General features: G+C 37.3%; 1 protein-coding gene across 3 annotated transcripts in view; it reads left to right on the forward strand.

Annotated features, from left to right (window-relative positions):
* Nucleotides 1-19,831, forward strand: part of LOC135582939 (nuclear pore complex protein NUP205-like) — a 43,356-nt gene that overhangs the window by 20,658 nt on the left and 2,867 nt on the right. For 2 of the 3 annotated variants that reach the window (XM_065160000.1, XM_065160001.1), the window contains exons 18-39: nt 155-278; nt 1,850-2,047; nt 2,138-2,256; nt 2,386-2,536; nt 2,718-2,830; nt 2,907-2,988; nt 3,089-3,175; nt 3,262-3,339; nt 6,110-6,307; nt 8,166-8,258; nt 8,326-8,439; nt 8,663-8,821; nt 8,912-8,967; nt 9,039-9,111; nt 9,207-9,397; nt 9,491-9,620; nt 9,704-9,781; nt 15,507-15,671; nt 16,431-16,601; nt 16,669-16,806; nt 19,405-19,548; nt 19,643-19,765. In XM_065160000.1, coding sequence (XP_065016072.1) covers nt 155-278; nt 1,850-2,047; nt 2,138-2,256; nt 2,386-2,536; nt 2,718-2,830; nt 2,907-2,988; nt 3,089-3,175; nt 3,262-3,339; nt 6,110-6,307; nt 8,166-8,258; nt 8,326-8,439; nt 8,663-8,821; nt 8,912-8,967; nt 9,039-9,111; nt 9,207-9,397; nt 9,491-9,620; nt 9,704-9,781; nt 15,507-15,671; nt 16,431-16,601; nt 16,669-16,806; nt 19,405-19,548; nt 19,643-19,765 — 2,785 coding nt within the window. The remainder of the gene's footprint in view (nt 1-154; nt 279-1,849; nt 2,048-2,137; nt 2,257-2,385; nt 2,537-2,717; nt 2,831-2,906; nt 2,989-3,088; nt 3,176-3,261; nt 3,340-6,109; nt 6,308-8,165; nt 8,259-8,325; nt 8,440-8,662; nt 8,822-8,911; nt 8,968-9,038; nt 9,112-9,206; nt 9,398-9,490; nt 9,621-9,703; nt 9,782-15,506; nt 15,672-16,430; nt 16,602-16,668; nt 16,807-19,404; nt 19,549-19,642; nt 19,766-19,831) is intronic. The other variant, XM_065160002.1, reaches the window with a different exon arrangement.

The following is a 19,831-nucleotide window of genomic DNA, read 5'->3' on the forward strand; positions in this document are numbered from 1 at the left end:
ACTGGAGAGCCAATGTAGTTGTTTGTTTTCTTCACTTTACTTCTATTCCATTCTTTGTGGGGTCGTGATAATTCTATTTCCCACATGCTTGATAGATTTTTGTGCTGGGAAAATTGTGAAAGTTTTTATGAGTTTGAAAACTATTATTTTGCAGGGTTTTAAAAATGTATGATATAAGGGATGAGGATGTTGAAACGGCTGTTGACATGTCTCAATCTTCAGATGTGATGCATACCTCCTCACTTGAGACTCAGCTTCCAGCATTGGAACTCCTGAAAGTACAGTGTTCTTTTGAGCCCTTGTTTATTTTACAATGGTTAAAGTGTTTCTGGCTGCTATAATTTTTTGTTCCATTGCTGCCTTTATTTTTTATTATATTTATTATCAAACCTATTCTTTGGCATTATAATTTACATTCACTGTCTATTGAAAAGTTGTCAGCAGGTCAGTCAGTATTATCCTGTAAGTTTCATTTTATTTATTTATAATATTTTGGTAGATGGTCTTATGCTAACAACCATTTGCAAAATATGGTACAATCAAAACTTTACATAAGGGGATCCTTTGCAGCCATTTTGGCATATTAGGTTGCATGTGCACACCATCTTGACATGTAAACTATGGTTGGAAGCATGGTTTGCAGTACCGAACTGTACCGCCCGGTACGGGCGGTACGTACCGGTCCGACAGACTTTCGGTATGCGGATCGCCTCTTACCGTTTAGGTACTGTAGCAGTACTGTAGCAGTACTGTAGCAGTACTGTAGCACTGCTACAGTGCTCGGCACACCCGGGTGTACCGCTCGGTACACCGTACCGTACCGGTACCGAGCCCAGGTCGAAACTCCGGTACGGTACGGTATTGCGAACCTTGGTTGGAAGTACTAGCTAAGCAATGTGATGCTTAGTCGTGCACCATGACTATCCTTTTTGTTGTGTATGTATCTGTGAAAAAACTATTGACAGTAATAACAAGCCATAGAATCTCAACTCCCAACTATCTGAGGTCAAGTAGTTGGATCTTTTCCTGCTATCGAGCTCTGTATGAAACAATATCCATAGTTAAACTAAGAACAGTCAATCTGTTTCATTGGATTTTATCCATACTTATTGTATCATTAATCTTAATCAACTCATCTCTTCTGACGAGGACATCTATTTCTTATTTGAACAGATATCCATTTTAAACATTTTATCCTTTATTGTTTTTTCAGGATCATGGTTCTTTTTAGTAGCCTTGTGTATCCATTGTAACACGCTCATCTGGGCTTCATTAACTTTTTTGTACGTGTTTTCTAACTGCCTATTATTCTGGTCCGTAAAACATGGTTATTTTTATGATTGTCTTATAACTTTTCATTGTGGGACAGTGTTTGTCGGTGAAAACTGGGGTACTTTAATTTCAACAATAGGCTGTAATATATGGGACTGGCTACTTGGATTTTTTCATGTCATTGAGCTTTGTGTTATGCAATATGTAAAGTAAATCGAGAGCATTTAAATTTCTTTTTATTGTTTCTAGTAAAATTTTCACTTGCCTCCCTCTACCTCACACGACTAATCCTAATAGGCACACATTGTCTAACCACAAGTCCATATACTTTAGAACTGAAGTACTTCAGTTACTTTACAATGAGTAACTTTGTAAGTTATCCCTCTTTTGTCATTCTAATGTGTATGACACTTTTGTTTTGAAAACTATAAAGTATTCTGCTCTAGTTGTAACTGATTCTAATTTATTGATAAAGTTAGTTTTCATTTTACTTAATATTTTAACTAGAAGTTCTACTTGAAGGTTTATGGAGAGTGTCACAGTTTGCCAGATATTTTAAATGTAAATGTTTTTTCAGGATTTCATGAGTGGTAAAATTGTTTTTCGTAATATTATGAGCATCATTTTGTTGGGTGTGGACACCATTATCTGTGAGAGGACTAGTCAAACATATGGTCAACTGTTGGAGAATGCTGTTAAACTTTCTCTGGAAATCCTTATTCTTGTTGTGGAAAAGGATGTATTTCTTGCTGATTTCTGGCGCCCTCTGTACCAGGTTGTCATCTTTAGCCTGTCTGGCATTTTTCTTCCTTTTGTTTTCAGATTTCATTTGCTATGTTCATCAGATACTTTCTTGGTTCAATAGCCCTTGGACATTATATTGTCTCAAGATCAAGACCAAATTATTGCGTTGCTGGAGTATGTCCGATATGATTTTCTACCTCAAATTCAGCAGTGTTCAATAAAAATCATGAGTATTTTGAGGTATTATCCAGCTGATTTCCAGATTTTGGAGCTCTTGTATTCTTTTTTAGCTTTCATTTACAAAGAAATTGGGTTACTTCTCTTTGTTGGTCTAATGGAAGATTTATTTCTCTATCTTATTCTTGACAGTTCAAGAATGGTTGGACTTGTTCAGTTGATGTTAAAATCAAATGCTGCTAAACATCTGATTGAAGATTATGCAACCTGTCTGGAATCACGTTTTGATGAGTGCCAGAGTATAGAGAACACGAAAGATGATCCTGGTGTCCTTATTCTGCAGGTTCTCATATATATATATATATATATATATATATATATATATATATATATATATATATATATATATATATATATATATATATATATATATATATATATAATCAAGTCAATATATGAAAGATTATAAATTTGTTTTTTAAGATTATTATATAATGTTCTAATTTTCCTCCTAATCTTTTCAGCTTCTTATTGATAACATAAGTCGCTCTGCTCCAAATATTACACATCTGCTTCTTAGGTTTGATGTCGACAGTCCTGTGGAGAGGACTGTCTTGCAGCCAAAAGTCCATTACAGGTTCAATACCTGTCTGGATAGAAGTTACTTATGTTTGATAGCCATCTATTAATCACTAATCTGAGGCTCATTGCAGTTGTTTGAAGGTTATTCTTGATAATTTGGAAAACCTTTTGAAGCCAGATATAAATGGCTTACTGCATGAATTTGGTTTTCAGGTTTGATGACCGTTTTTTCTTCTGTTTGTGTGAAAGAATTACTGTTGAAGTTAATCAATACCTTCACCAGATTTAGGAAATTCTTCTATTTAATTTGCAGCTTCTGTATGAATTGTGCCTGGATCCACTAACAGGTGGTCCTACAATGGATCTTTTGAGTACAAAGAAGTATCAATTCTTCTCCAAGGTGTCTCTAATTTGTCAATTTAGATGACTCTAGAGTTAATTTTTATTTATTTCTTCTGTCACTTGTTTGTGTATTTCATCTTACAGCACTTGGAAACAATTTGTGTGTCTCCACTGCCCAAAAGAAGTCATAATCAGTCTCTTCGCACAAGCATGCTCCATGAGGTACCTGTTTTTCATTTGCCTTTACTTTACTTTTATAGTTTTGTTCTGCAAATTCATTATGAATATTTATGTGCTGGACACTTGCAGAAATAATCACAAAATTGTCTGTTATTATTTTTGTTGGAGTTTCTTGGGCCTTGTAGCAGATTTCAGGTGGCTTTATCTTTCTCTTCGTTAGTATGGTTTGATCCAAGGTATACAGTTTCGAATAATACCGCCCGTACTGGGCGGTACGTACTGGTCCGTCAGCTGATCGGTACACGGATTGTCCGTTACCAGACGGAATATATATATATATATATATATATATAAAAGGTGGCTTCGCCTTTATGAAAAATATTTATATAAAATATATATAATCTTATATATATATATATATATATATATATATATATACAAAATATTTCTGCGGCATCGCCTTGGCGACGTCGCCTTTTATAAATAAATAAATAATATATATATGTGTGTGTGTGTGTGTGTGTATATATATGTGTGTGTATATATATATATATATATATATATACACACACACAAAATATTTCTGCGGCATCGCCTTGGCGACGTCGCCTTTTATAAATAAATAATATATATATGTGTGTGTGTGTGTGTATATATATGTGTGTGTGTGTGTGTATATGTATATATATATATATATATATATATATATATATATATATATATATATATATATATATATATATATATATATATATATATATATATATATATATATATATATATATCGAGCGGTATACCGCTCGGTATACTGTATCGTACCATACCGAGCGAATGTCGAAACTCTAGTACGGTACGATATTTCAATCATTGGTTTGATTTATTAAATTCGGTGGGGATGGCTCCCATCAAACCCAGGGTTTGTCTAATAATTGGAGGACTGCCTTAAGGTCGATCTCCAGGATATAGTTGGCTGTTCATAGATGGAGAGAGGATGTGGAATGGGGATTTTGAAAGAGGATGTGGTGGTTCCATGGATAGTGATGGGCTTTGAGGGCACTTGTAGGTGAAAAATGGTTCAATTGCATGGAGCATCTTGTTTGTGCTTAGCCTGCTGGCTTTTACACACAATGCTAGCTGAATAACTTTACTGTTGGAGTGTATTAGGGTGAATTTGATTCTGCAAGATTTTGATTGTAGTTTTAACTCAACCTTAACCTTCCTTTGTTATTGTTATATGTACTTGTTTTAATTGGTATATTTAGACAAATCTCTTTAAACTGGTTAATATCAATATTGGTGGAGTTAATTTGTGTAAGTTGTAGATTATGTTGGTACAAATTATTTTTTCATTGATGTATTTATCACAAATTGTAAACCTGTGATACTCATGTGGAGGAGCATCTTGTGATTGTACATTTGCATATCAAGCAGTTTTTTGGTATATGTTTTATTGATGTAGGGGAAATGTTGAGATGGTTTTGTGGTGTTGCTATAGAAGATAAAAATAGGAATATGTATATTCATGGATTGTTAGGGTCTTAGGGATAGTTCTTATCAAAGATAAATTGAAAGAGAACTTCTTAAACTGGTGTAGACATGTCCAAAAATAAAAAAATAAAAAAAACTAGAAATGCGCCGGTTAGAAGTGGTCATACATGTTAGGTGGTGTGAAAAGAAGTGGAGATCTAAGAAAATTAACTAGAAACAGAAGTGGTATTTGTGTTTTACAAATATTATGCCCTCAGGTATACTTAATCTTGGAAAAGATCCACGTAACCAACCCTAGTTAAATAGATTCTCAGGACATGTTTTTGTTGTTGTCAATATTTAGATATTATTAGCATTTAGACGTAGGGTTTTACGTCTAGAGCACCGGTCTTGTACCAGTTGATGGTTGAAGCTGTACAGGTTTGGTCGGTACCTGCGTATCGACAAATGGTATACGGATATGTACCATGGTACCAAGAAGGGTGGGAAGGAGTAGTAGTAGTGGGAGATCGACACTGATGGGTGATGAGCGGATGGGTCTGCAGTGTGGGTGGGTGATGAAGCGAGTCGCAAGTGTCCACATCATGCTAAAATCCTAAGCTGCAAGGGTTTAGAAAAAGGGAGCGGACCTTCCAAAATGGGTTGATTCCTGTTCCAGTTCATGTCTTGACCATTAATACCGACTGGTGCATGCTAGTCTGGGTGAAATTGCATACCGTGTTACCAACATTTTACAAATAAAAGTGCATATAAGTGTGTTGTAGTATGACTGGGTATTTGCTTTTAACAAAATTTCTTATAGAGAATTGCTGATCTTATGTTTTACAACTTCACAAATACCATCAGAAGATTTGTTGGCTAAAAGTAGAGGTACCATAGTTAAGGTTTACATGGGTACCATGGTTAAGTTATATCCTATTTACATAGGTATCATAGTTTAGTTGAATCCTATATGCTTTGAGCATTATAATATGGAGGAAGTATCATCAACCCAATTTTTGGCAGCGGTTAAGCATACTTTATTTAATAGTAGCAGAAGGTGGTTAAGATTCTCATATATTTAAAGTTAAATGAACTGTTAGACAGAAAGTGTTACGGCGAAGATGTAGTTTGTTAAATTTAATTTTAGATTATATATAAACTACTGTTTGTACTTCAAAATCTGTTTAGCCCTTTTTCCGTTTTGTTATTTGACACAAAAGAAAGTTTTAATCATTAGAAATGGTTAGCATAATAAATTTATGATTGAAGGAAAAGGAGTTTAGTGAATATTGTATTGGTTGTATTGATGCTTTGCCTTGACATGTATTTTGTCTTTTTGTAGAGAGCATGGCTGTTAAAGCTATTAGCACTGGAGTTGCATGCAGCTGATATGTCTGTATCAACACACCGAGAGGCTTGCCTTTCAATTCTCTCTCTTAGTTTTTCTCAGTTTGCTGGTGATAACTACAAAGGTCCAGATTTATCACAAACTTCTGAGGTCGATTCCATTGATATGCATAGAACCATGAAGAAGAACAAGGTATAAACTTGACTCTATTTGTCCTTTTATTAAATTGATATCAATTATACCATTGAAGTTAGTAGGTATAGTATTGCTTGCCAATGTCTTTGCAATTACCATCAAAGTTAGTGCAGCTGATATGCCTTTTCATTTCTGCTTTCCAACTCGGTAATGCTTCAATTTTAATTGGTCACTGCTATCTTCTCCCTATTTCTTTTTTCTATTCTTATCGTTCCTTCCTTACATTATGATCATGTTGGACAAGTTCTCATGCTGATTGACAAGTCTGTTGGGATAGCGACATGTTATGCAATTTCGAATGGTACCGCCCGGTATGGGTGGTATGTACCGGTCCGATGGTATACCGGTATGCGGACCGCTAACGTGCTACACTGTTATAAGTGCTACAGTAGAGAGAAAGAAATATTTAAAATTAGGTATACCGCTCAATATGCCCTGGTGTACTGCTCGGTACGCCTTAATGCACCGCTCGGTATACGGTACCGTACCATACCGAGCCAACCTCGAAACACTGGTACGGTACGGTATTGCATACCTTGGATAGCGAGTCATCAAGAATTATGATTAGAAGATACTGGTATCATATGATTGGAACATTAAAGTTTAGGGACCCATTGTAGTTTTCCCAAAAAAAATGAATGAATGATAATGTAACTTATTGTTTTACATGAATACTGTTTCCTGCAATGTCAACGGGGCCTTGGTAGAGCCAAAAATGGGGGACTGTTAGAAAGCATCTTCCATTACTAACCTGCATACAAATGGTAGCTGATCTGTCTATGTTCATATCAGTATATATAAAAAAAGATATTTGACCGTTTAGTACAAGTTGCTAGTCAATTCTACAAGAGTTGCTAGTCAATTATTTGTTAGAAATCAGGCCTCTTTAATATGGTTTGCAAATTAGTTGATCTTGCATCACTATCTTGCTTCTAATCTAATTGAATAATTGTTGTTTGGCTATTACTTATGTGTGGTCTATGAACTACTTGTGGTGGTTATTAAAAGGTTACCTCAATTCCTGCAACAGGTCCACTAATAGAGTTATAGCACAGGATCTCTGGGCATAATGTGTTTATTTAATAGTTCTGCCAGGCATTTTCTTCCATTGAGTGTCCCCTCTTTAGGTGTTCATTCACTTGAGCGGCATAAAGAGTATATCACAGCTTAATTGAATTGGACTGCTGGCTTCCTTAATTGAGAATGCAATTGCTCTTTTTTCAGTTGATTTAAATGGTCTGGTTTCTCTTTGCTCGGACCCCATCTCAATTGCTCTCACTTGCCTTTGCTGGCACCTAGAACCTATATATCTTCATAGTTGCAAAGAATTGCAAACTTCAGGAAAACTTCTACTGTTATGTCTGATCTACATGACAAACTTGATGGTCTTAACGTTTGATAGTCATCACCTTAAGACTGCTTAGAGTTCCTTTCAAGATCTGAACAGAGGGTAACTTGAGAATCCTCGATAAACTGATTACATATGCTAAATTGTTGGTTCTTTAACTTGTCTGATTTGAAAAAAGGACTCTTAGGATTCCCTCGATAGGAAAGGATAGCCATTAAAGTCAAGAATGAGGCCCTGCTCACAAAGGTGAAGCATGTTGGATAAAGTTCCCAAATAGTCTGGTTAAAGTATGGGGATCAGAGTTCCAATTCTTTTCCGATGGTCGAAGAAGGAAATTGATCTATCTTATATTAATCTTTTCCCTTTTCCTTTCTTTTTCTTCTCAGGAGAATCCTTGTGGTTATTAACTCACTGTTGTGTGAAAAAAGTGTATTTGCTAATTATTTGTCTACTCTTTCAAGTAAACAAGTTCAATGCTAGTTCATATTACTTGCTTATACATTTCAGGTGCTAGAATTGCTTGATGTTGTGCAATTTCGGTCTCCTGATATTGCTATCCAATGCCCTCAGCTCCTTCCCACCTTTAGCATTGATGTGCAGGTTCTATCATTGGTGTCTCCTTTTTTTTTTAGCTGATTCCTTCGAATGACTTAGTATCCTTTTTCAGGTTAATGATATATTGAAGAATTCTGCAACCTCTGAAATGGGTGGTGTATATTATTTTTCAGACAGAGGAGATCGATTATTAGACTTGGATGCACTGCATGAAAAACTTTGGCAGGTTTTAATTTCTTGTTTTTTCTTAGTGCATTTTTATATCTTTCCTATGTCAATAGTACTGCCGACCAGTATAGTCGGGATGTCATAGCTTGTTGTTATATATGTCATTTGAGTATTGTACTGTCTATTATATGGTACACAGATTTGGTTTCTGTACTAACTAGATGAACTCTAATGTTATCTAGAGGCATATAATTAGTGATGGTATTCAATTTTTTGGTCAGATATGTACCCAGGTCAGCTCCCATTTTAATGAGGTTGAGATGAGTGAGTTAAGAACATCAATTCAGCAGTTTCTAAGATGGGCCTGGAGGTATAACAAAAATCTTGAAGAACAAGCAGCCCAACTCCATATGCTGACAGGCTGGTCTCATATTGTAGAGGTTGATTTTTGGTCTATTACCCATTTCCTGAGTATATTCAAGCATTCCTTTCATCTTGTTAAACCTTGAGATATTCGCCCCTTCTTTCAGGTCTCTATATCTAAAAGAATGCCTCTTCTTGAATATCGTTCCCAGATATTGTTTGAGTGAGTAACAATGTATATACTTGTGAAATACACTCTTGAAGATAACTAATAACTTAGTATTCCTCTTAAAGGTTGCTTGGTGCTTCATTGAGTGCTGCAGCATCTCCTGATTGTACTTTAAGAATGGCAGTAATATTAAGCAATGTAAGATCCTTGTGGTATTAATTTTGTTGTCTGCTTTACATATTGTATCTCTCTCTGAGATTCTTAATTCTGTTTACTGTCTCTGTTTTTCTAAGGTTGCACTTACCTGTATGGCTAAGTTAAGAGATGAAAGATTTTTGTGTCCTGGTGGTGTCGATTCTGATAGTGTCACTTGCCTAGACATTATCTCAGTAAAACAATTGTCCAATGGTGCTTGCCACTCTATATTGTATAAGCTTATGATGGCTATTCTGAAAAACGAATCATCTGAAACCTTGAGACGGCGGTATTTCTACTAACTTGCTGTAAGTTCTTGAAATAACTAACTGGATCTTATATCTATCTAAACATGCTTCCTCTACCAAATTTTTTTCCATAGGCAATATGCATTACTACTCAGTTACTTTCAGTACTGTCGTAGTATCCTTAACCCAGATGTCCCTGCATCAGTCTTGAGGTACCTGCTTCATGAAGAACATGATGAAGATGATGAACTAAATCTTCAGAAGGTTCCTTTCCGGAATTGTTCGTTGTTGCATTTATAAGAAATCTCTGTACGACTCATCATGATATTTTGATATAAAAATGACAGATCGGCAAGGAACAGGCTGAATTGGAAAGGGCCAATTTTTCCATAATAAAGAAAGAGGCTCAAGCAATCATTGATCTGGTAGGTCCTTTACTGATGTTCTAGTTATCTGGTTTTTAGTTCAAATATTATTGCAGTTCTACTTTTTGCACATTATACTATTTTTCCATTTTAGTGTTAAGCAATTAAAGTTAATTATTCATTTTTTTATTGATCTTGAGGCCTGAATGGCTGACATATTATTTTGCATTTTGTAAGCTAGATATTTCTTTTATAGAAACAAATCTTGTCCATATGGCACACAATTCTGTATTTTGGCTGCCAATAAATTGGAAGCACAAGTAGGATGTCTTGTCTGGTGGTTTTGTTTTGATTAATTAATCAAACAAATTATAGACTTTACAAGCTCCGAATGGTTGCACAACAAAGGGTCCAAATAGTCCACTATAGACCGAATTCTCTACAAGTGTTCACATGACACAACCTTTGTTTGTAAGCCTAGGATAACCATCAAATCCAAAAAAAATGGGCTACTAAACCTACTGCCAGTCCTTTATATGCTATGCAAAGCATAAACAAAATCGAAATACACGAATATACATAAGCATTATGTCGAAGCCCTTGTTGATGCTATAACTCTTTGCCTTTGCTGAGTCTTTAATCTTCTGCTTCAGCTGCAATGCGCCTCTTGACTCCCAGTTGCTGTTGTTGAGTAGTCAAACTTTTAATCCGCCTTGCTGTTTCAACTTGCCAATGACTTTGACTTTAGTGTGGGATTGGTCGAATTGTGCTGATCACTGTTGGTTCCTGTAGATCCTTCAGATGAAGGAAACGACCATCCTTAGTATGCGCCAGTCTTCCAAGTACCTCATGCTACTTGAACTGGGTGGATGCCTGTTGGAGCTTTAATGAGCATCGCCTCGCAAACTTTTGAGGTTTTTTGGATCATTCCTTCACAAAATTTGCCCATCGACTCTTCTTTCACTTAGTTGTTACTTCTAAGTAGGTTCGCATCACTTCCGCTTTCGATTGACATTCTGTTGGGAAATGAAGCGGATAATCTACTCTCAATAGTACTGATCACCATTGGTGAGGATTTGATAACTATCGTCTTCCATTTGGTTTCTTCAAAGGGTTTTTGAACATGTGCAGAGCTCCTCTGCTGGATATATAAGAGAATTTGGGTACTCAGTTTCGGCCATTCTCCTAAGAGTTGAGAAGACAAATGTTACTTGACTTTGCTCGCCTCCTCGAGGGTTGTACTCTATGCATCGAGCTGGTTATTAGCCTTTGCTCGCTCTTTGTTCAAACTTTTGGAGCACTCGAAGTGTTTGCACTCCTTGCGTTGGGTTAGCTATTGTGATTCACCTTCTCAATGCCATCGAACTTCTCGAATGCAGGAAGTTTTCACCCTAACTTGGTGTAAATCTAACAGTTTTGGTCGCCTCTGGGATTGTACCGTCTTCTCTATCATCTCTGTCGCGTACTCTATTGAGTAACAAAGGTACAACACCGCGTATTGCCTGCTTCGTCCCTTGGTCGTGCACTCTTACATTTACCCGAAGTCCTCCACTTTCGGCTATCTTGATGAGAAGCTCGTTGACACCGATCTTACGAAATTCCCTGGCCTCTGCCCTTCAGCCTTGTCTCGGTACTTGGAGTTTGCCTCCGTATTCTCCACCTCCTTAGCCCCTTTCATGACCAAGCGCTCTCCTTCTATAAGAGCAAGGGATCGATGACTTCACTGAAGTCTCACTTCTGCGGTACCATGGCTGTCATGCCCATGGCCCTATTATCCGTCGCCTCACATTTGCGTCCATTTTTTCACGATCGGTAGATCTATCTCTGTGGCACTGTGACACTCTTCCGAGTCCATTTCCATTCTAACCGATGCTTGGTTTTGGGTAGCTAAGTCCCTCTGGACTCGTCGTCGCTTCCTCGTCCCTTTCGACCCCTTGCTTAAACACCTCTGTGTTCTCTAAGCAGTTCGCCTTGGTCGATGGAAAGATAGACTGTAACTCCTATGCATGACCTTTGCCATCATGTTGCAAGGTTTGTATCGATTCTGTTCTCCTTAGCTTCCTTGGTAGTAATATTCGCTTACTCAGCCTTGTCCTCTGTCTTGTCGGGCTTTCTTAAGCGAATATGAGCTCTAGAGCAGTCCAACTCTCCAACCGCTCTGATCATACCTCTGCATGATAAAGTCCCTCCCATAGGACTCACTAGTACTTGCATTCAGTATACTCCCTCGGTGGTACACAACCCCCATATGCTAACTACCAAGGCTTTTATCCGATGCAAAATTTAATGCACACACGGAAGACTCGCCTCTGCGATACCATGACATTCACTCTTTGAATCCAGCCTTTCTTGTCGTCGTGTTGTTCACCGAAGTGGAGCTCCCAATAGCTCCTGATTATACCTCCATATGATCTAGTCCCTCGCGGGACAAGATTCGTGTGTATTCCACTCTCACGAACTGTTCCACCACGATCCGCTACACCATGTCGCCTTCCAGTGACATCTCTATTGCATTCTGATCCTTGTGGGATGAACTCGGATTGTGATCCCTCAATGTGTGGCCTCTTCCACCTTCGATTGTGTTCGTTCCTTTAGTAATCGATCTTCATCCACCCGCTCTCGGGTTACACTTAGACGAAGCATCGCTCTAGGACAATCTATCGCCTAGTAGCTCCTGAAGTCCACCGACTTCGTTAAAATTAGTGCACCATTGTCTGGATCCTGGGCCTCTGCCCCTACCAGCACAATCTGCATTGCGCACCGCTTCCTTCTTGGCAATTTGAATGACAACATTGTGGCATATTCTTCAAGAGTACTCACCTTCGCGTACTCTTGCCCCATGCCAAGGCCTTCTGAACCCAACTTCGCCTCCGCAAGTTGAGTTGCCTTAGTTCCTCCGTCAAATGCTTCTCCGAGATAAGGTACATGTGCCTCGAAGCTCCCTTCGTCTTTGGCACCATGCAGGATGAGTTCGCTCCATCAGAATGAGGGACCCATGGAACGACATGATCCCGCTCTTGCCTCTGGAAGAGTTCATGTCCTAGACCTCTGTCCAAGGAAAGCTTTGTGCCTCCACTCCATGTTCCATCTTCTATGCCAACTCTCTTCATACGACTTAGGTCCTTCAATAAATTACACCCAAGTTGCTCCGCTCCTCGATTTGCATTGAGTTGATGGTGGCCCTCGTGCCCACCATTTCACGAGTCAGCCCTTTGTTGAGTTCGATCTTCATTTCGGCTTTAAGTGTGCCTTCATTTGTATTGCCTTGGGTCGTTACCCCACTTGATCTCGCAATGCATCTCCCAATGCATTATCTCGTGCGAGATCATGTGATGATTCCTCGCCACTCGCTCGGTCCATTGAGCTTTGTGGGGTTGTTGTCTTAAGGTACTCCTCCTCAACATGTGCGGTCCGTTGCACATGATTCTCCTTCTGTAGAACCGGGACTTATCCCTCCTAAATATCTGTCCCGTTGGAGCAACTTCTCTTTTCGCTTCCTTCTCTTTGAAAGTTTCGGAGACCACCATCCCCTTGAACTACTCCGCCTTGCTGAACAAATTGTGCATTGTTCTGCCTCTTGCAAACGCACTTGCTAGATTACGACTTTATGTCAATACAGCCTCCGCTGCACCCGTCAAGGCCTAATAATATGCTAAACTCGCTGCACACTTCAGCCTCTTACAAACATATCTTTCTCATGCCGAAGAGAAAGTTTCAATGCTCCATGGCGTCGAGTTTTAGTCGCCTTGGGATGGCCATGAACATTCCATCGTCCGTATACAAGCCCTTGCATGAGTACCGAATTCTTCGAGTTAGCAATTCCCCTCACCCCTGTGAGCTTTGCACAACTCTTTCGGTCATTGAACAACTCATTCCACCTTGTAAGGTCTCATCCTTTACCAAGCCCATCGCTTGCCTTGAGCACCAAAAAGTATGATTGTCAACGTCGAGCCGTAGCTTGAACTTAGCCATCCTAATCTTTGTGCATTACGCATTCTTCCAAGCTTGCTTATCCTCGTGGTGCCTTTTGCGCGAAGGGTTGGCCATTCCTCTGAATGTCAATCTCAGATGTCCGCTCCTCTGAGCGACTCCTTTTCCTTACATCTCCATGCTCGTTTTCCCCCTGCTGGTTGCCCTCAATACAGCCTCGCTAGGTCCCCCACGTTTGCATGCCAAGTGTTTCTATGGGTGCTTGTGTGGCTCTGATATCATATGTCACGCACTTAGCTGGTTTTTCCTAAGTCGTGTGGCACCCTTACGTGTCCGTCCGCAATGGTCAGCCTCCTTGAAACCCCCTATGGTCCTTTAGAATCTACAAAAGAGAAAACGGGCGTCTCACTCGGGATCTATAGGCAATCATTTCAGTAAAAACTTCATAGCCAATGCAAATTACAAATAGACTTTACAAGCTCTGAACGATTGCACAACAAAGGGTCCAAATGGTTTACTATAGATCGAAATCCCCATAAGTGCTCACATGACACAACATTTGTTTGCAAGCCTAGGACGACCACCAAAACCAAAGAAAATGGGGATGCTAAGTCTACTACCAGCCTTTTATATGCTGTGCAAAGCATAAACAAAACCGAAAGACAAGAACATATATAAGCATTACATCGAACACCCAGTTTATAATTTTGTCCGTGACAAGTCGGTACGTCTTGTCCTAGTAGGTCGAGGTATTTTTAAGATTTTAGGGTGTACTGTCGATACGCCTTGGCATACCAACGATACATACCATGCCGATCAGAGCTCAGTATGTCGGTACGGATCGGTATTCAAAACCCTACTTGATATAACTCTTTATCAGTTAGTATTTTTTATTTTAGTAGCCATTTGCATTTTTTTAATGCTGTATTCTTGCTTGGTGGTGGCTCTAAGTTAGAACTTGTAACAGTCAAATCTTTCCACACAGGACTTAGTATAGTGCTAAAAAACATTAATACATCCTGAGTATGATACTTGTAGAATACTTCTTACAGACTATCTGGCAGTTTCTTGGAGTGTTGGATTTTAATAGAAGTATTGTTTAAAAAATCAGATGCTTTCTGGATAGTTAGGGGATCCTTCTTGCCTTACTGGGAGAATTTTATTTTCTTGATATTTTTGATAAAAATATTTTCATAAATGCTGCTGCTTATGATCTGTCCATTATATTCTTATTTTCATAAATAATTTCATATTTTTTAGTGATGCTTAGTTTCTATCCAATGGAACAGAAGGTTGGAATCAATATGACTTGGATGTAGTACCAGATATACATAAGCAATAGAAGCAAACCACTACAACCTCATGTCTAATTGAGATTAATTAGTTCTTGATGAAAGGACAGCTGGTTTATGCTTTTAATTGTTGTTTCTGTTTTCAAAATAAATCTTTTTTTATTTATACACTACTTAGGACTTTATTTCAAAAGCAATTGATGCATAAAAAGTGTAAGGAAAATCAAGCTAAATGATTATGATTATAGAAGTTTTTTGATCCATTTACGTTAAAGTGGCCTTATCATGCACATGATAACCATGTTTGCTATGTTTCTATTGTTAAATATGATTCTAGTAGTGTCATAATGTTTATTAAATAATTTTTAAAAATCTGATTTGTGAAACAAAATGCAGAATGCTAGGTATATTTGTCTCTGCATTGTTGCTTGATTTCTTTCACGTTTTTTAAGTCATTTCATATCTTGAGTTGTTTGTGGTCTCTTTTTTGGGCATAATCTATTATAAAGTGTTGTTATCTCTCCATTATATTCTTATTTGCCCACTTTTTTTGCTTTTCCTAGGTGACGAAGGATGCCATGCAAGGCAGTGAAGTTGGAAAGGCGTTGTCATTTTATGTCTTAGATGCATTTCTTAGTGTCGATCATGAAATGTTTTTCTTAAACCAACTTCAAAGTAGAGGAATCCTGAGGTCTTGCCTAATGGACATTAGTAATTTCTCTTGTAAGGTCTGTATTCTTTCGTAAAGCCTTGTGTTCCATCCTATTCTGTAAGATTAATTACACTTGTGTTGTCATGAATGTTATCATGTGGATTAATAGTTGTAGATTTGTCACTGGCATTTTAGTTGCTAATACATTCATGAAAACTGCTACTGTGTATATATACACCTTTTAATGCTGAGAAAATATGTAGAAAAAGTGAATGTGATATAACACCTCTTTCTAGATTTTACACAGTAAAAAAATAAGTCTGCTTGCTTTGCTGGTTACTATTTATCTATATAAGATTTTTTGGATCTTGAATAATATGTATTATTCAAGATCAAACTTGTCTTGTCTATATAAGAAAATGATGTGGAAAAATATATATACACCTTTTATTGCTGAGAAAATGATGTGGCAAATGTGAATATGATATAAAATCTATTTCTAGGTTTTACACAGTAAAAAAAAAATCTGCTTGCTTGCTTTCCTGGTTGATATTTATCTATATAAGACTTTTTTGGATCTTGAATACTATGTATTATTCAAGATCGAACTTGTCGTCCTGGATGAAATCTATGCGGCTGCTACATACATGCATGTGTAGCTTGTATGCTTAGAAACTTGTTTCTTTGTTACAAGGTGCTTGTTAAGATCATAAAGTTAATTTAATTTGAGATTATGTCCATCACCATTCGAGTATGAGCTTTAACTCATACATGAACATGAACAGGTTAATTTTATTGTTAACAAAATTCATTTACTATTCATCATCTCATGCAGGACACTTGGTGCTCATTGGAGTCTATGCAGCGGATAAACACCCTCGAGGCTCAATTGTCTTTATTGTTGAGAGTCAGCCACAATTATGGCAAGCATGGTGCTCAGATTCTGTTATCTATGTGTACCTTAGAGCATCTTGGGTCTTCAGGGGCTGTGTTCTTGCAAATAAAGGTAGTTTTAATTAATCATATTGGCATTATGTGTGGTATATGTTTCATTATTTCATTGCCAATTATAGGGAAGTTCAAGATGGGTTGGCCCTGCTGCTGGAAAAGATCTAGCTGGGGAGTCTGATAAACAAAGATTGCTTGTAACTCCAATACTTAGATTGGTTTCTAGCCTGACATCACTTGTGGAATCATCAGATTACCTCGAGGTACAATCTCTTTACGTAATACTTCAATTCTATATTTAAAACATGGTGATGATTGTCAACATGTAGTAATGAATAAATCACCTAATGTACGAATGGATTTAACCAGGATCCAGTGCCTTCATAACATTAGTTTTCTCACATTATGATAGTCCTGCTGTAGTATGACCTTGGATATCCTTAAAATTGAAAGACAATAATCACGACTCAAGAGTACTGTATTAATCATTGTTGTTGTACAAAATTTTTGATATGTGATATCTGTATCAGATTTTAACCAGTTACTGACTTATCAGATATGTCCAAATACATCCTTGATACTTGTATTAATTATCATTCTTATTAATCACTCTGGAGTATGTTCTGTTTCTCTTTTATGTTGTATTTTTAATGGTTGACAACATGAAAGGTGATCGCTTTTTCGTTCTTGAAGGTAATGCCTTTGACATCTAATTAAGAAAGTACAGTAAGCTTATAATGATACTTGTCATTGCATATCACTTCCATCTATTCGTATGCAAGTGCTATTGACATATGTGCATAGGGATATATTATAAATGGAGATATTTGCTCCTCCTATGTTATGAGCTAATAAGGATGCCTTTGATACTATCACTTGTCCTTATCTAGAAATACATATTCCTTATAATCTAACTAATAGTTTACATGTTTCTTGCAACAGGAAGAAGCTTCTATTTTTGACCCATATTAGTTTCCATCTATCTATTTTTAGCTCAATGTCCTCAAATACTGAGGAATACATGTGCTGTATCCATTTTTTGGTTGCTTTCCGGTTCCAGTTTCTAGTCAAACCCAAGTAATTTGTTCTCGTGTACATTTTTTGTGAGTCTCTAGGGTAATTTAGTGTAGACCATTTTACCCAAATGCTAAGTATACTATAACAGTTAGATCCATGCTATGGTTGTATGGAGGCAAAAAATATTTTACAGAAAAAATATTGACCTTAAATTGCTTGAATTCTGATGAATTTACAAGCTGAATGGACTGATTTCACGTCTGCCCATTATCTTTGTGTTGCTTGAATGTGGGTATTGTGATTCATGTTAATTGCATCTGTGTTCTCCATGTCGATGAAAGCTTTTCCCCTTCATTTTTAAAATTTCATTCATTGTTCCCTGTTCTGTTAACTGTTTAATGGAACCACCAAACTTTCATGCAGCTATTAGCTAAAAACTATTGTTATTGAATGTGTCTTGGCATGGGGGGGGGGGGTGTGCGCGGGGAGGGGGGAGGGGGGAGCGGCGGTTTTGGGGTTTTTCTAGTAAAGTCCATCTGTGAAGGAAATCAGTAGCTTTATATTATAAAGGAAGACATTCATGTTTGCTTTCTTCTATTTTAGCATCCGATGTTGTCTTCTTTTAATTCCATTTGTTCTATTTTTGTTTCTTTATTTCTCTCTAAAATTGGTGCTGAGATCCATCTTCTCATTATTTTATTCTTGTCTTTTTTAGTTTCTCTGGCATGTGAGATGCCTTCACCTTTTCTCGTCATTTTTTCCCCCTTTTACCATTGACTAATGTTGATTACTTTTCTTCTTCTTTTTTTTTCACTGGCATGTGAGCTGCCTTCACCTTTTCTCCTTGTAATTTTTTTTCACCTTTTGCTGGTGACTAATGTTAATTCCTTTTATTGTTGTTTCTCTTCAACTTCCCCTTTTGCTGCCCTTGTTATCTGTTAATTTGTTTATGGTGAATGTTCATTGAAAAAGTATGAAAAATTATATTTATTGGGATTGGAACCTTGCATAAAGTCGAGCATGCTGGAGAAAGCTTGAGAAGTATTTGCTATATGAAAGATGAAAAATAAATCTAATGAATTTACTGCCTGATTTTAGTGAAGTTGATGCTGAAGATGATAGAGGCAGCCAACTTGGTTGGTCCCTGAGGTAAAAGTCACAAATCCAACTTGGCTAAAAACCACAACAAATGTTTTGAAGTCCGATTGAAACTTAAGAGCGGATAAAGTAAATGATGATAATCTACCAAGATGTCCTGGTTGACACTTATTCACTTCATCTTTAAGTTTGTTTTTACAAAGGCTCTGATACTAAAGCATGCATTGTTTGCCTAAGGTGCATGTCTCACATGGTCACCCATGATTTTATATATCTGGCTAACCTGGTGCACCTATGATTTTAAATGAACCTGTAACCTCTCATGCTCAAGGATGTGCAGCATCAGTTTGCGTCAGTGCTTCCAAGGATCTTGTTAATCAAATGCAGCTTGGAAAATTTTACTAATTTTGGCTGTGATGTGTGTAGTTAAAGCAAGAATTAACAAGGATCTTGTTAATTCTTGCTTTAAGTTCCCCCTAATGTTCTTGTTTGAGGAATTTCTGATGCCAGTGATGTGTGTACTCAATGTTGTTATTTCTGGCTTTTTTAGATGAGTGGTGCAGTGAGATCATCCATTCTTATGACATTACCATGTGATCTTATTTGCATATGCCATGGTAGGACCACTATTCACTATTTAGAATGAAGGTTAAACTGGATTAGACTTTGAAGATTTAATTACATTGTATAGCTGTCTGTCCTGTTCTGCACAACAGAAATCTGCAATGCCTTTTGTGTTTATACAGGTTAAGAATAAAATTGTGCGTGAGGTTTTAGATTTTGTCAAGGGATACCAGTCAATTTTTGATCAAATATTGAGGGAAGATGTATTAGTAGCTGAGGAGTTGACTTTGGAGCGGATCAACCTAGTTGTCTCTATACTCAGCAAGGTATCCTGATCAAATTTGTTTCATTACTATGTCTAAAATTTTCCAAGAAAAAAGAAAACATTTGTTAATGTCAAAAGCAACTTGTATCTTGTAGGTATGGCCATACGTAGAAAATGATGAGCATGGTTTTGTTCAAGGACTTTTTGCCATGATGCGTGTTCTTTTTAGTTTTGATTCCGTGTCTTCTAGTTTTGTCAAACCATCGGATCCTCTTGAGGTATGCTTCAGTTTTCTCATGCTTATCTGAAATAGTGTAAAGATAATCTTGTTCTGATTTCTGGAG

The sequence above is a fragment of the Musa acuminata genome, chromosome BXJ3-7 (assembly GCF_036884655.1).
Source record: "Musa acuminata AAA Group cultivar baxijiao chromosome BXJ3-7, Cavendish_Baxijiao_AAA, whole genome shotgun sequence".
NCBI lineage: Eukaryota > Viridiplantae > Streptophyta > Magnoliopsida > Zingiberales > Musaceae > Musa > Musa acuminata.